Here is a 16,621-nt window from a genome sequence, read left to right on the forward strand (position 1 = left end):
TCTTGCCTTTTAATCTCCATTTTGACATTATGCTTTTATTGAAGAAACTGGAAGATGAGTATGAGATCATTTTCATTAAGGTTTGGTTTTTTTTTAAAAGCAAATTTCTTGCCTGGGTCTGAGATCTGAATTAATTCTTCCCATTCATGCTGAGACAACTGTCTGTTTTCACTGGCAGCCTGGTGAGACATGAAGAAGTCTCCCAGCACTAGCCCCATCAGCCAGCACTGATGTTCTGACTTTGGTAGTCATGCACACTCAGGATGGCAGGAATCCACTTCTCAGCTGGGCCATGCTCTCTGCACTGGGACCTGTCTGCTGACTGGTCTAGTTGACTTAAAGAAGAAACCTACCAGTCTAAAAGGGCCAGCTGGAGAACCTACCTTTAATGCTCTATACATGTGAACAAGGAAGAATAAGATGTATCCTCTTGTATCTTATAATGAAGATAGAGGAAGATTTTGTTCTATAGCAAGGACCTGCCGTTCCTTTGACATTTTCAGCATATACTGTTCCATATAGAGCAGTAGAAGTTTGCTGTTGCTAGGGCTGTTGCTGTTGCAAGCACAGTGCTCAGAAAGGTGCAAAAAAAAGTCAGTATAATACTGAGGGTGGGGACCTTTGTTTGAGCCTTGTACTCCTCTGGTATGGCACATCTTTGCACTGTGCACACTCGAAGTGCTAGTGACTGTAGGAAGTCTATGCAACTGCCTGCTGGTGCAAAGCAGGGGACACCTTAGCTTCTCGGCTGGCTCCAGCTGCACGGGGGTGCAAAGGGATTTCCTCATCCTCCATCTGATGTTTAGCAAAGTTCACAAAAACCTGTGTGAGGAAAGCAGAAAATGTCACCATCTCATCAACTGAGATGAGTTCATGGAATGTCTCTGTACATGTGCATCCTCTTGGCCTCTCTGTAGGGAAGAGACAGGGAATTTGTAGACATGAACTGGGACACTGTGTATCAGCAGAGATCATTAATTCCTTCTTTATTTTGATAAACTTCCTTGCAACTTCCTTCCTTTGGATGCACTTGCTTGTCACTAAAATCCTTCTTCTTAAGCAGAAGATGGATTCAGCCAGGTTTGCCTGGCTTGCACAGCATGAGTGAGTTTGGTTGTGATGAGGAAAAGGAGACTGAATATTTTAGTAGAAAGCTGTAAGGCAGCCAGGAATGTCTCTCTAATATTCCCAAAGACACCTTTGAATATGTGGACCCTCAGCTGCCTAGGAAAGCAGGCACATAGGGCTAATACCCCCTAACAAATGGGTGTTGCCAAAAGTCCCAGTGAACTTCCTAGGTTTTGTGTGTTTAATTGCTCCTGCATAACCGTGCATGACAGGGAGCTATCAACATTTAACAGATATCATGCTATCTCTGACACAACACAGTCCGAATCTCTTATTAATAAACAAACATTATTCCCAGCTCAGCAAGCCTCATTCTGAATACCTGACCTTGCTCAGTCTGCTGCTCCTTAAGGAATGGGTTGTGAGAATACTGTCATCTGGGAAAATTTCTTACCAGATTTCAAATGACACTTATTTACACATGGAAATAATTACAGACCTCATATCTGATCCATCCTCCTTGACTAGGGGTCTGAGAATTTTGCCTGAGAAAGAGGCGTGAGATAATTCTCTACTCTGTACAGTTTGATCCTTCAGTTGCTGGGATACAGCCCCATTGCATTGCCAAGGTCTGGTCAAGACAGGCTTTCTCATGGATGCTTTATCTTTCACTCACCTGATCTAAAGTTGTTTGAGACACAGAATATTCTTCAATATGCAAGTTTTCCTTATTGGAGACTATTAACCGAAAAATCTTGGCCAGAGAGGAGGAGCAGATCTGATACTGCAGCATATTGTAGTGTTTCTCTCTCTGTAAACTCCCTGGGAAGTTCATGCGTATGAATTGCTCAGCAGGAGTAGGATCTGGAGGCAGCCCAGACTTTGGAGCTTTGATTTTCAGAGTGACAATGTAGCCATCTCCAAACCTGGGAAACACATGGGGAAAAAGAGACGGTTTCATTCTACAGGAAGGAAATTAATTTTCTGCAGCTATGAAAACATTAATAGTATCTCAAAGATAATGCATAATATCTAGCTTTGTAGGAGGCCTGGCGTTTGCCCTGCAGAACAGAGTTGAAATGGTATCTGCTCAAATTGTCTGGGATACCACAGCTGCACCCAGAAATAGGTCTGTTTAAACAACAGCTATTTAGAATGGATTACTGTTTTAAGAATGGTACATGTCACATACACTAAGTTTCCCCACTAAAAACACCATAAAAGTATTCTACTTACTTGTATTTTAGTTGCTGAATTGTGCCCAGGCATTTGAAGGTACCTTTTACCATGATGGCTAAACGAGTGCAGAGGGCTTCACATTCTTCCATACTGTCAAAACAGAGAACAGATACTTGAGGTAAAAGGCAGCAGATGAACTTCATCTGCTCTGGAATTCTGAATTCTGTTTACCTGTGTGAGGTTAGAACCACAGCTCTCCCATCTCTGAGCACACTGACAATAGCTTTAAACACTGAAGTAGATTTAAGTTGAAGGCAGAGGAGCTTGCAAGAACTGTCATAAAAAAATTCTGTTTACCTGTGTGAGGTTAGAACCACAGCTCTCCCATCTCTGAGCACACTGACAATAGAGTCCCACAGGAGGCGGCGGGACTGAGGGTCCATTCCAGTTGTTGGTTCATCCTGTAAGGGAAATGTTAAGACACTCCGACTTAGATAAGCAGGTAAGAAAATATATTTTGAATCAAGTTATTGTGTGTTTAGGTCTTGGTATATTGCTGCTTCTCTGCTAAAATCTGTGCCTTCAGAAAGCACATGCAGCTTGAGAAGTATATGAGTAAATGGGTACTAATGTACTTGGCAGAAAGCAGGAAGGAAACAAGCACAAGAAACTGTAGGTAAGGATGTAATGCTGTCACTGTGTAAGGTGCAGCTACAGGGAAGAGAATGCAGTGACTATTACAACAAATGCAGCATCCACTCTAGCTTCTTAGATATAAAAAATGTAAGCATTTGTGATACCCCATTATAAAACCATTTGGGACCCTAAACATAACTAAAGGGAAAAAGGCTTACACAGTTACATCAAATTGTGTCAAGTTTGGCTCCCATGTTTTCATGGACATTAGAGATGTAGGTCAATATGCTGGAGAAACAAAGAGAAGAATCTCATATCTGCAATACTAGCTTTGAAGCAGAGATGGACACTTCAAATGAAATCCTTGTTTTCTAGGGCAACAACTCGTCTAAGAGGAGAGTGAGTTCTCCCCACGTAAACTTCCTGCTTACAAAAACATATAGGACAGATTTCTCAACCCAGGAAGCCAGTAAAGTTACTCTGATTCACACCAGCTAAGGATCTGGTCCTGCATAAATCACTTAACCCAGTTAGTAACAAAAAAGGATTGAAAAAATCTTGGAGAAAAAAAGCATTCATTTAACATTTTGTCTTAAGATATCATGAGAAGATATTTTAGCTGTTATGTACAGGCAGAGTACCTGTAATGGCACATTAAATGGCACAAGGAACCATACTATTAAAATGTTATTAAAATGTTTCTTTTCAGCCTACAAAAAAGTGGCACAGTATAATCTAAATAAAGAACTTTTGCAGTAATTGCATTAAAAGTTTTCCTCAAGATACGCAATTATCCGATATGTTATTTGATGAGAGCTACATTTCAGCTTTTGTATAGTTTAGTCAAAATTTGTGTAATTTATTCCAAAGATATTAAAGGCTGCAAAACAATAGCTACTTTCCTCTGTTCCACTGGATAAAGCAGCAAGGTATATGTCATAAGATCATTTTCTACATGAGTGGTTCTAATCTGACAAAAAAAAGGCAGACTGAAACCAAACATGAATTTAAATTCAGATTCAGCTGAACTATAGATTTTATCTCAAACCACTCTTTATTGAAGAGCTTTTTTTCATCATCACTTGGGGTCGATTTGAAACAGTTCTGCATCCAAGCCTATCCCTGAAATTAAAGAGCTCAGCAGAGCTTTAAACACTGAAGTAGATTTAAGTTGAAGGCAGAGGAGCTTGCAAAAACTGTCATAAACATCCTTGTACCTCTTTAGCATGTAGTTTTATGAGATGTTATATTCAACTATTGCAGAGCTGTGTCATCATGACACTTACCAGCAAGATGAGTGGTGGGCAGCCTATCAGTGCAATGGCAGTGGAAAGCTTGCGCTTGTTGCCACCACTGTAGGTACCAGCCAGGTGGTCTGCATACATTGGAAGCCCCAGCTTCTGGATCCCCCATTCAGCAACCTGTGAGAAAGACCATCTTTTTCACACAGCAGCTAATGCATAACGGACAGGACTGCTGATACATCCCTCTTCTGTCAGACATGGCAATCCCCTGGGTTTTAGCACATTCGTCTTGGAACTGGAGCAGGGCAGACCAAAAATTTTATGATGATGAGGGGAATTCTAAGTATTGAGGGAAAGCCATAAACCAGCCTGAGCTGTAGACTCCTATCTGTGCAAGTATTTAAATTACTTTCTTCTGGAATCTTGTGTTTTCTTTCTTATGCATAAACAGCTTTAAAAACAAGAGCAAAACAGCAATCAGTGCAGTTCTGAGTCATGGCAACTGCATCTTTAGACTTCCACAGTTGGCGCCACTGTTTTGCAAGTACCATTAATGCTGAAGAAACAGCATTTGATAGTCCTGTATTTTACTGTCCAAATGACAGGAACCACTCCCAGGACTTCAACACGACAAAAGGCAAACCCACTTCGGAAATTCTGGCCCTTGGCATGTTATGAACCCAGTTAATAACCACAAATATTTACTGTAACTACATGTAAGTCAGAGGCAAGAATGCTTTACCCTTTCAATCTCTTCTGCTGGAACCCCCCGCAGACGTGCATATAAGTAGAGATGTTCTCGTCCTGTGAGAAGGTCATCAATGGCATCAAACTGAGGGCAGTATCCCATGTTTTGACGAACATCAGAAATGTGGGTCAATATACTGAAGAAACAAAGGAAAGAATCTTAGTTCTATACTACTACCTTTCAGGCAGAGATGGACAGTTTGAATAAAATTTCTTTTCTTTTGTGAGGCAACAGCTTTCATAAGAGGAGAATTTATTCTTCCTGATACAACATGCTACTAAAATACCTGTCTGTACAGAATAGCAAGGAATGTATTCTCATCTAAGTCAGCTCAGTCCTGGTTAACAGTGTAAGCCCATTTCCCCTCCCACATTTTCCTGTTTAAGTATAAGCTAACAGAATAAGAAGTTATTTGAACAATCATTCAGATCTTTTTTTTTTTTCCAAATTGTGCTTATTTCTAGAATAAAAAAATCAGTCAATTTAATCTGTGAGTGTGGTCACTGGGAACAGACAGATTAACACTTCACTAGTAACAGAAGAGGTACAGAGTCACAGAATGATTGAGGTTGGAAGGGGCCTCTGGGGGTCACCTTGTTCACCCATCCTGCTCAAGCAGGGTCTCCTAGAGCAGGTTGCCCAGCACCATGTCCTGACAACAAAACAGCTATTGTTCAATTTACATCAATGGACAAAGAATCAAATCCCAAATACATCTAACAAACCAAGACATAACCTGCAATTAAACTAATATAAGTCAATACCAGACCATGCTGTATTGACTCCTGACATTATGCCAGCACTGTGTAAACAAAGCTGCTAAAAGCAGCCAGAGTAAAGTCCCAAAGCTCAGATGGAAGCATCACGTTGGACTGGTTATCTTGTGTTTGTGAGCTCCTGCCATTAGATCCAATTGCCTTGTCTCATTACTATAACCAACCACAGATCTTACAACAGATTGTTAAAGTATAAAGTGCCAGTGTGTGCTAGCTGTGGTCTCTCCCAGTGCCATAAAACTGGAAAAGAGTTGCTAGGTCATTAAGACAACGATCCAGGCAGTTTTGCTGCGGTAAATGGACTGTCACAGTTGGTTTTATTGAGGTACTTACCTATTGCCAGCCACTACCGCATCTCCATATGTCACATCAGTATCTCCAGTCAGCATTTTGAATGTTGTTGTTTTGCCAGCACCATTCACTCCCAAAAGACCAAAGCACTAAATTACAAAATTTATCATACTCTTTAGTGTTTCCATTTTAAATCAGCAGGGGCATTAAATTTGATCTGATGATGGAATGTAATCAGTGTTATTGAACAACCTACCTCTCCAGGACGGATGCCAACACAGAGTCTGTCCACTGCAGGCTTGTGCCTTCCTGCATAATTCTAAATTGACAGGAAAAAAAGAAAGAAAATTCCTATTTAAAGACATCTACAGCAAAGAAAATATTCTGAAATGTTTAGTTTAATGCTATGGGGATGAGGCAACTTTAGAACCAAGTATATAAAATTAAAATAAAGAGTAAGCATTCTACAAAGATATTTATTTACATTAAGTGTGATATGACCCCTAACAATTCCTCATTTTCTGCATGCAGCCTTTTACTTCTTATCTTTAGCACTAGAAGACAGACCTGATGTTTTGCTAGGACAAAGTATGTCTCAAACCAAAGCGGAACAATACAGCAAGGTAGTCTGAAGAATGATAATCTGGTTCTCTATTCATGAAAACACAACAATGTGTGTAATCTTTGTATTTCTGTAGTTCAAGCTTGCATACTTTCTCATAGCATAAATAAGATGCCTTCAATGTCTGAAAAGATGATAAATTAACAACAGCTATAACCCTCAACGTGAAAGCAACCAAATAGCTAACTTGAGATTGAAACTCACCTATGGAAAAAACAGCATTGCAGAAGAAAAGACTAATAGTAGGAGTGGACCAATGCAATAGGTACCAGTCATGTCAGACAGCATGAGGTAAGAAAACCCAAAACCAAACCAAACCTATGGCACAAGGTTGATTTTTAAAACAATACCATCTGAATCCAGAGCTGAAATATATTCTGAGAGAATAAACTGACACCAGACTAATTTGTTTCATTCTTCTCAAAGCATTACCTTGGTCAGTTCTTGTAATTGTAAGATATCTGTTTTGTTCCCTCCATTCATAATTCTTTTTCTTTCTTCTGCAACATCCTCATCTTCATCAATAATAGGTGACATGACAGTCTCAGCAAACCTGGAAAAAAAACCCAAGAGATTGACTGCAGAAACAATGAGTTGCCCTGCACATAGTTAGAATAACAGTGGGAAACAATAGCTGATTAACTGCTAAAAATGTGACAGGTGGAAGCAGTGGGGTTGAAACTTCACAATGTGACACTGGCTGAAGCATTCCTGCTGTTGGGAGAATCCCTGACCTTTGAAAGTTAATCTCTAAATACTAAAAGGGAGGAAATGGCTTGCTCAAAAGAGCATGCCTTGTCAGTCACTGACATGACATAACCTGACCGTCAGCCACAGATTTCACTCTTCGGCTGCTCTTCAGTAGGTAGTGATAGTCCTCCTGCAGGTCTTTTTAGTGGACCTCCCTGTAAACAAGTATTTTTATAACTGCATTGCAAGACAGTCTAAAAGTACAATTAGTACTCTTGCTGGCAATGTTGAACAGAGTGAATGACCCACTCACACCTGGAAAGTAGCTGCCTTCATTGAGATAGAGGCACATTTGTAAAACAGAGGGGAAGCTTGCATAGTGTTCAGGCAGCAACTGTCCTGTCCCATTGACTAGAATTCCTGCCCTGGGGTGTCAAGCTAGTACCTCATGCCTGTACTTATGACCTGACAAACTTTCCAAGTCAGTCAGCAATCTCAGTATTACAGTGTCTTAATTTAAAAAGAAATTACATTAAAATCTTAATTCAAGAAAACTCATTTCTTTAATAATATGTTCCTAAATCCTACTAAGATAATGTAAATTTTTAACTGCTTTCTTGGACCAGGATATGAACAAATTAGGATGAATTCAAGCAAGTAAAAATGAAAAGGCTGATCAATTCACAGAAAAAGAAAAAAGGGACATAGAGAATAACAGAGACACTGCTAACAAAGGAATGTTAATACAGGATTTCAGACATACCATCTTGTGGAGAACAATTGGTGCTGCATAAGGAGGTTCATAAAGAAGAATGCAACCCCTTGAACAGCCATGGCAACCAGGTTCTTTCCAACAAAGTCCCACTGAAAAGGATTGGAAACATGTTCTTCACCTTTGGAGAAAGAGCACCACAAAGTAAGGTGAAATACTGCTGAAGAAACCCCACTGCTCCTCAGAATAAAAGGAATAATCATAATGGTTTGGGATGAAAATCTGTACTTTATGTGATCGTGATCAGGCAATGTCTTCATTTTCCAGTGTCTTATAAAGATTCTTAAGAGGATACACTTCCAGTTCAGCTGCTGCATTGGAGTAAAGATTAATATAAGCTCTCTGAATATGCACTGATTTGGATAACGTAACAAGAAATTTGCATGAATTGTGTGAAAGACACGTTTTCTAAATAAAACCAGCTGAGTTCTGCTATATGACTACTCTTTTAATAAGAAGTTGTCTGATATCAAAGACAGCCATATACCAAGAGGGTGCATTTAAAGAGCAGAAGCCACTTTAAGAATTAACAAGAAAGCCACTGAAATATTCAAATGAAATAACAAATCCTCCTGTAATACCTAAGGGTTGTAGAACAAATGATGAAAAGACAGACAAGTGGCTGGACTGTAGAGTTCTGGCAGCTGTATCAGAAGCTGAGATTCCTTCAAAGAGGTTGAACTTCTATACTCATCATCCACCTGATTATGTGAAATGGAAGTATTTCAGAAACAGCCACTAGTTTTCCAAGATAACGCTTCCAACCATCCTATCCATAGTCAGGACACTTGACACAGATAAAACTTGTTGCTTATTGGCTTTACTTACCAAACCTGGCATATACTTCAGTTACAGCTTGATTCACAGCCAAGTCAATGAGTCCACGGCCCAGGCAGAAATGTGGGAAAACCATCAGCACATTTTTCAACATTTTATTAAACTTCAGTAAAGACTACAAGAAACAACATAATAAGCAGTTGAAACTAGAAAACATAGCAACATGAGTGAAAAGTTCTTTGTCATGTCATAAAAACTGGATGTTCTGTCTTCTTACAAGAGAGAAAACAGAGCATTTATCAAGTTACACCCAAATTTAGCCTTTGGTGCAATGTGGAGATACCCAAAACACTGTGCTAGTAGCAGCCTAGCTGCACCAACACCAAATCTCCCTCTGGAGACACAATGTCTGCAACAGAGACTTACTCTCAAAGGTAACAATACCAAAATGTTTTGGTTAAGTTCATTGTTTCTCCTTTCTGGCAAATAACAATGCTTGATCAGCACATGGTGTTTGAAAACACACTATCACACATAATGGATTGCTGTCAGATGTAGAAAGGGTGTCAGTCACAGTGGAGAGAGTATCAGCAACCGTAGAGGCTAGTTGTGTGTACAAGGTACTGATGTCTTAGCCTAAGAACTAATTTTGGAACTCACTGTATTCTGTCTATTCTTGTGTTTTCTGTCACCTTCCTGGTGGTATTAAGCCATTTGGGGGCAATTCTCAAAATGTTACTATAAGCAGAACATCTCTAACATAATAACTTGCAGGAGTGTCTTTTCTTTCTTAGTGGTGACTCCATGATTTTCTACCATCTACACCTTCCTGTACAACCCAAGCTGTGGAAGCAAGCACAAAGTGCCATGTCCCTTCCTCCCCAGCTGTGAAAGTGTACAGAAGTTTTGCTCATAGGGATGAAAAACACTCAATGTCACTTGCGTGTGTAGCACAAGATATCAACTGCCCTGAGTTGCTTCTCTGGATTATTCTGCTCATCTGTCCTGCAGCTACTCAGCAAGTTGCCCACTCATTTACTGCCAGAAGAAATGGGAAGGTAAAGAAAGACAGTTACTGTTAGAGCTGGATATGTCTGGACACCCTTGGCACAGCTCTGTAGAACCAGGTGTTAACAAAAATGTTACTTACCGGGTTATTTTCAAATAACTCCAGGATGAATGTAATAGCACTGCTGTTGATCCCCACAAAGAGATTAATACAAGATAACGCAACATAAGCAGTGCTAGGGACATTGAAGAATGAAGAAGCAGGGTACATCATGGGAATTACTGCCCATCTGCACGCAAAAGATAGAAAAACTATGACAACAGCTTCTCAGTATCCTCATGTCAGTTGACTTAATGAGAACACAGGTTGAGCTTTGTTCTCATCCCGAGTGTAATGAAATGGTGTAACCCAACAGAGATGCCATCACAGAATCACAGAATCCTAAGGGTTGGAAGGGACCTCAAAAGATCATCTAGTCCAACCCTCCTGCAAGAGCAGGGTAACCTAGAGTACATCACACAGGAACTTGTCCAGGCAGGCCTTGAATATCTCCAACGTAGGAGACTCCACAACCCCCCTGGGCAACCTGTTCCAGTGATCTGTCACTCTCACAGTAAAGAAATTTTTCCTGATGTTCACATGGAACCTCCTATACTCCAGTTTACACCCATTGCCCCTTGTCCCATCACTGGACATTACTGAAAAAACCCTAGCTCCATCATCCTGACACTCACCCTTTACATATTTGTAAACACTGATGAGGTCACCCCTCAGTCTCCTCCAAGCTAAAGAGTCCCAGCTCCCTCAGCCTCTCCTCATAAGAGAGATGTTCCATTCCCTTAATCATCTTTGTAGCTCTGCACTGGAATCTTTCAAGCAATTCCCTGTCCTTCTTGAACTGTGGGGCCCAGAACTGGACACAATATTCCAGATGCGACCTCACCAAGGCAGAGTAGAGGGGGAGGAGAGCCTCTCTTGACCTACTAACCACACCCTTTCTAATGCACCCTAGGATGCCATTGGCCTTGGCCACAAGGGCACATTGTTGGCTCATGGTCATCCTCCTATCCACCAGGACCCCCAGGTCCCTTTCCCCTTCACTACTGTCCAGCAGGTCAGCCCCCCACCTGTACTGGTACATGGAGTTGTTCTTCCCCAGATGCAGGACTCTACACTTGCCCTTGTTGAATTTCATCAAGTTCCTCTCTGCCCAACTCTCCAGCCTGTCCAGATCTCGCTGAATGGCAACACAGCATTCTGGTGTGTCAGCCACTCCTCACAGTTTAGTATCATCAGCAAACTTGCTGAGGGTACATTCAGTTCCCTCATTCAGGTCATTGATGAAAATATTAAACAGCACTGGTCCCAGCATTCTTTCCCAGGTTACCAAGCAAAAAGGTTTTTCTGCTTGGTCTTTTTTGCTGTCAAAATGCAGGGCAATAGAAACTGCTAGAAATGAGAAAACTTAAAGCCAGCAAAGCTTATTATCACCCCAGGTACCCTTGCACATCTGATTGTAACCCAGGAGAGAGAAACAGAGAAATATTAAAGAAAGCAAATACGATATACCACTTTGCTCAGCCTTTGGAACTGCCCAGATCAGAACTCTGTAAATTTTCATAGTCTTTAACTCCTACACAATTTTTTTCCCCTACTCCTGATGTGGAGCTTCATGTGCTGTGATTTCTGAGACATAGCAAATGCACATGCAGCAACACAAAAGGAGTATTCCTCTGGAATAAACTTACAATGCTTAGCAACAATTAGCCCAACCAGGAAGAATTCAGTAACAACAACCTGAGTTGTTTAATAGGACAATACAACGTGTCCAGAAGGAATCAGCCCAAGCTTCACCTTGTGAAAGCAGTTGGATCCAAGGGCTAGTAAATCATTCTATGAATTTACCTTCCTTTCTTTTTTTTCTGAGGACCACATTATGATATTATCATTGAAGTGACTGCCTTGTGATTGCATCTTGGTAGATGTGTTAAAAAATGCAAATATGTTTTAAATGTCCATCCACACAGCCATGAATATACAGCCATGACTGTATTTGAGACAATGTACAGAGCCACAGATGACTTATTAAAGATACCACTATTACTGCACTTTAAAATGAAAGAGTGAAAAATTAAACCAAAAGAACATTCTGATCACATTGTTTAACACTGTGTACTTTCAGAGATCAAATGATGATCATGCTTTGCATTTTCTCAGCATTTTCATTCAAAGAACACGAAAAGTTCAGAAAATTAATGGTAGTCTGTCCTGAAAAGAACTGTTCCCACTTAGGCTTAATTTGTAATATAGAATCATAGAATAGTTAGGGTTGGGTAGGACCTTAAGATCATCTGGTTCCAACCCCCATATGCATAGGAGGATGCAGAAAGCTTCATCTTTCTCTTTAACCCTAGAAATAAATCTGATTGATTACTTCGCCTAGACCACACTAGCTGCAGGGCTATCAGGAACAGGATTTTATAGATAAAAAGATACGATCACTAATTAAATGAAAGTAAATTTCAGTCATTCTTATAAAATGTTATTTGGTAAGAAAAATGCTCATTTCAAGTCAAAAGAAGTTTTGATTACTCAGTGCTCCTTGCCCTTGGGTCAAATGCTGAAAGATATCTTAGTATGGGCTGTCAATGAGGTGAATGAACAACCACTGAATTCCTACACAATGTACATAGAAAGCAGCAAACCAAAGAAATATATTTTCCTGTAAGGATCACATTTAACGCTTAAAAATATAAAGCAGTGACAAAAAAGTCTCCTTTTAGAGTATGTGACCAGAGTGTGTAAATATCTTGCAGGAGGTACAGAATCCAGTTCTAACCTGTATTGTATCCACTCAGTTGTATTCTTTAAAGCTGGATTTCACTAAGTACGGAGCTCAATAACATGAAATCATTTCCACGTAGAATACACACCCCATATGCAGGAATAACATTGAACACTCACCCGTACAGAAGCAGCAGGGCAACAAGCACAGGGAGATTAGCTGGTGAAGTGTAAGCTTTCTTGTTGAAGCCAGTGAATATAACCACAACCAGTCCAGCACTCAGTGCATAATTCACCTGCCACAGCACAGGGTGAAGATTAGTGTTTAAAACCTGAGAAGGTCTGCAACCATATCCAGATCCTACACATTATTCCAAAAGGATTTTGTACTGAGGAATACCAGAATTTATGAGCTAGACTAGTCACACTCAAGCTTTTGGAACAATAGGTCCTTGGCAGCACTCAACATTTTTTCTGAGACATCTTTTATCAGTCTGTTCATCAAAACTACAACATATATTATTTCTTAGATTATGGTTTGGGAGCCAATTACTTTGTGGTCCTGTTGGCAAGCTGCCCACAGAAAGAGGCTGTGGGTATGCAAGGGAAGTGCAGTTTCTGCTGATGCAAAGGTTGTGTAGGAGGGGAAAAGCTGGTTACTTGAGCCACATTCCTGGGAAGAGGCGCAAGTGAGTGTGTTTGGCCACTGCTTTTCTAAATTTCTCTGCGTGCTATTCTACTGCAATGCACAGAGCTCCTTATGCAGAATGGCGTGTTTCATGGAACTGCTAACACCAATAAATACCTTTGCATCATGCTGCCAAGGGCCACAGCCAAGTAGAATTCCTGCCAAGCTGCTGGGAGGCTGCTGTCACCAGCAGGGGACAGGAACTCGGAGATCTGCTTCTTTTCCCTCATTTACTAACTGAATGCTTTGCTTTACCTTCTCCTGAAAGAGCACCTCTTGAAGCCCATAGAGCTGGGGTTTTTCTTTTTTTTTTTCTTTTTCATTTTTTTCAATTCCATGTTCATGCTTTTCTTATTGCATAGCCCTTGGCCACTCTCTTTGTTCAGAAGGCATGGCTAGAGAACAAGCCCCTTGCTGTATCTCATCCAGGCAAAGAATTTGCTCCTTTGTGACAAAGTGGCTTGAAGAGTAATGGGAGGGTAACTGAGCCCTGTGTAAGCAAGAGTGGGTCTGTGGTCTAAATCCTTTTGGAACAACACAGTGTTCACAACACACAAATACATCTATGTCATTTTAGACACCCTAGCATATTTTGTCTGGGCTTCAGCTACTGTTCCAGCAGTCTGCAAATCTCCCTCACCTAGATTTCTTGAACATCTTGAAACATGTTATGGCCCTTCTAGATGGCAGGAATGAGGCAACTGGGCTTTCCACTGCTCTGGGGAGTTGTAATTTATTGTACGTTTAAAGATTAGAAACCCTAAGATTACAACAGTTGAAGCTCCATTTGTTGAATAATGAGTTGTGCACCTGACTTAATTTCTACATCTGTACAAATAAATCCTTATCCTGCTTTACAGTGCTCGGAATCACCTTCACTCAATTCACCACTTAGTTCCCAGTTCATGAAAACCCAGGAGTAATTTCAGACTGAAATCAGACCAGCAGTTACTCACTATATCCCACATGAAGTTGGTTAGCCAGTAGACTGCAGGGCTCACACCACTGACAAACTGTAGATGCTTGGCTTGTGTTACACGTTCTTGAATCAGATATAAAACAAAACTGGCTGGTATAAAGGACATGGCAAAAATCACACAGATGGCAACAACAGCATCCACTGAAGTGGTCAGCCTAAAACAGCACAAGAAGGGACTGTGAGCAAGGGAATGGATACAACACAACACTGTATTAGCAATTGGGGAATCTGGAAGGAATGTGAATGTGAAGATCTAGAAGTAGCACGGCTATTTTGTAAGTAGAAGACTTCTCCAATTTCAAAATGTGCTGCTCTATTTTCCCAAGTTGTGCTGGAGACTATAGCTAGTATGGTATTTTGCTAAGGATGATGGTATTTTCCCAAGCTATGCTGGGGACTGTAGCTAACAAATATGGATGATGGTGGCACTATTCTGTGATTTTTCATTTGCTTTCATTCTCTGGGAACAGTTCAACTCCTATACATATCTCAGTTTGAGAGCCTTCCCTGTATGGTATGTGTCAGACTAGACATTAAGGCACAATAGTCAAAGGCCTGGGAGCTCGGAAAAGAGGGGCTCAGAGAGGCAAGTTGCAGACAGTGAGATGAAGCACAGATCTTACCTCTGTGCTAAGGCAGGAGTTTTCAGTTTCACTGAATTCTGAACTTAACAGGAAACGTGAGTGGGAAGCTATGTCTTCTTACAGGTGTCTTTTCCAAGGAATCAATGGCTTGTAGATTCTGGAATACACCAGCCCTACTACATGCCATTGAAAATCTACCTATGTGCTGTCCTTGGCACCAAGACAGAGGTTGTTGACTACTGACTACCTGTAGCCAAGTTAAGGACAATTTCTGACTGCGTTTTTGATTATGATCTCTCTGTTATTTCACAAGTAGATCTACTGGCTTTGGTGCATGAACAAAGACTTCAGAATCTTTATGCTTGGGAATCAACATATATGTGCAATCACGTATAACCAATGGTCATAGCTCCTACACAGGATGGGAATGAACTCTTATAGGACTATAATGATCCAGAAAAGAATAGAGTGTATAAGTAAATCTTGATTAGAATAAAACTCCAGGGAAAGGCCTCCAGTTCTGTCAATTAAACTATTTCCCCACAGAGTATGTGTACATTAGAGGCAGCAAGCTGCTAGGAGAGGGAGGGGTAAGAGCCAGCACCAGAGCACAGGCAGACTTACACAGTGACTTCAGAGAGTTGCTCTTTAGTGAGGTTCAGAGGATGGTTTACAGCAGTGATCCCAAATTCTTCAGGGGCTTGGCCAGTATGCAGGTTAGCTCTAAGGATTGCATTATTGGCTACATTAAGGAAGCTAACCATGGCATGCCAGCCTTTATTGTTAAACCACACCTAAAAGAGTCAGAAAGCAGAGATTCATTTAAGAAGCCTTCATTAATAACCCTGAGCTGCAGGAAAAAACTTGGCTGCCTTTTATCTACTTTGGTGGGCACTGTAACAGGGAGGAATCCGGGACCAGGAATGCATAGCTCCCAGGCACAGTCCAGCAGGAGGAGCTCACATACTATGCTTTTAAGAGTTGACAATCACTGTTAAGGGATTTTACAGAACTACATTTTAAAATTTATCAGAATGTGTCCTACTCAGCAGGATCTGGGAAAGTACTAAGAAGTACTAAGAACATGGTTAAACTATCTCAGATTACAAATAACTGTGCACTAACAACATATCCCATCTTCATAATAGTATTTCATCTGTGGTTGCATCTGAGAATGTGACTAGTGATATTCTCACTATTTGAAGTCTATGTCAGGACAGAATGGGAGCTAGCAGACTACTTGCAGTAAAATACCTTAATATTATCTTCAGTTTCCATGTATTTAAGGAAATTAGTCATTTCTTTAGCAGCAGCCAGTGAACTTTGTCCCTAAAATGAAAAAGAAATGGTTCAAGCTCGGCTGTCTGGGTGAAATCTGGTGCTGCATATCTTCAGCTTCATAACAATTCTTTAGTAAGGGGACAATAAAACCAAAGGAAATCTTGCTTACTCCTGTGATATTCATCATTCGGCCAAGATCACTTAAAAAATTGACAACTTGATCTCCAGAAACATGAAGGACTGGGAGCTTTCCTCCTATAGAAATTCCTCCATATCTAACAAAGAGAACAGTATCATCAGTCACTTGTACCACATACCCAAAACTCTGTACTTTGATGGAAATACTAAAAACTCACTTAATGTTTGTTTTCTATACATCCTATAATTCATGTATAGCAACCTTCACTCTTTTTCTAGCAACTTGTATTAGACCTTTTTAGGGCTTACAAATAATAGACATTCTATCAGTTCCTGAGGTGTTCATGCCAACATC

General features: G+C 40.5%; 1 protein-coding gene across 1 annotated transcript in view; it reads right to left on the reverse strand.

Annotated features, from left to right (window-relative positions):
* Positions 1 to 351: 351 nt before the first annotated feature.
* Positions 352 to 16,621, reverse strand: part of ABCA4 (ATP binding cassette subfamily A member 4) — a 72,324-nt gene continuing 56,054 nt past the window's right edge. The window contains exons 33-49 of the mRNA XM_062630542.1: positions 16,298 to 16,403; positions 16,102 to 16,176; positions 15,472 to 15,641; positions 14,241 to 14,418; positions 12,777 to 12,892; positions 9,954 to 10,101; positions 8,855 to 8,978; positions 8,018 to 8,147; positions 6,997 to 7,117; positions 6,199 to 6,261; positions 5,985 to 6,091; positions 4,870 to 5,011; positions 4,170 to 4,304; positions 2,605 to 2,708; positions 2,305 to 2,397; positions 1,745 to 1,994; positions 352 to 822 (exon numbers count right to left, since the gene is read on the reverse strand). Of these exons, the coding sequence (XP_062486526.1) occupies positions 700 to 822; positions 1,745 to 1,994; positions 2,305 to 2,397; positions 2,605 to 2,708; positions 4,170 to 4,304; positions 4,870 to 5,011; positions 5,985 to 6,091; positions 6,199 to 6,261; positions 6,997 to 7,117; positions 8,018 to 8,147; positions 8,855 to 8,978; positions 9,954 to 10,101; positions 12,777 to 12,892; positions 14,241 to 14,418; positions 15,472 to 15,641; positions 16,102 to 16,176; positions 16,298 to 16,403 (2,185 nt within the window). The 3' untranslated portion in view covers positions 352 to 699. The remainder of the gene's footprint in view (positions 823 to 1,744; positions 1,995 to 2,304; positions 2,398 to 2,604; positions 2,709 to 4,169; positions 4,305 to 4,869; positions 5,012 to 5,984; positions 6,092 to 6,198; positions 6,262 to 6,996; positions 7,118 to 8,017; positions 8,148 to 8,854; positions 8,979 to 9,953; positions 10,102 to 12,776; positions 12,893 to 14,240; positions 14,419 to 15,471; positions 15,642 to 16,101; positions 16,177 to 16,297; positions 16,404 to 16,621) is intronic.

The sequence above is a fragment of the Pezoporus occidentalis genome, unplaced genomic scaffold, assembly GCF_034315485.1.
Source record: "Pezoporus occidentalis ecotype Australia unplaced genomic scaffold, CSIRO_AGI_Poc_V1 ctg356, whole genome shotgun sequence".
NCBI lineage: Eukaryota > Metazoa > Chordata > Aves > Psittaciformes > Psittacidae > Pezoporus > Pezoporus occidentalis.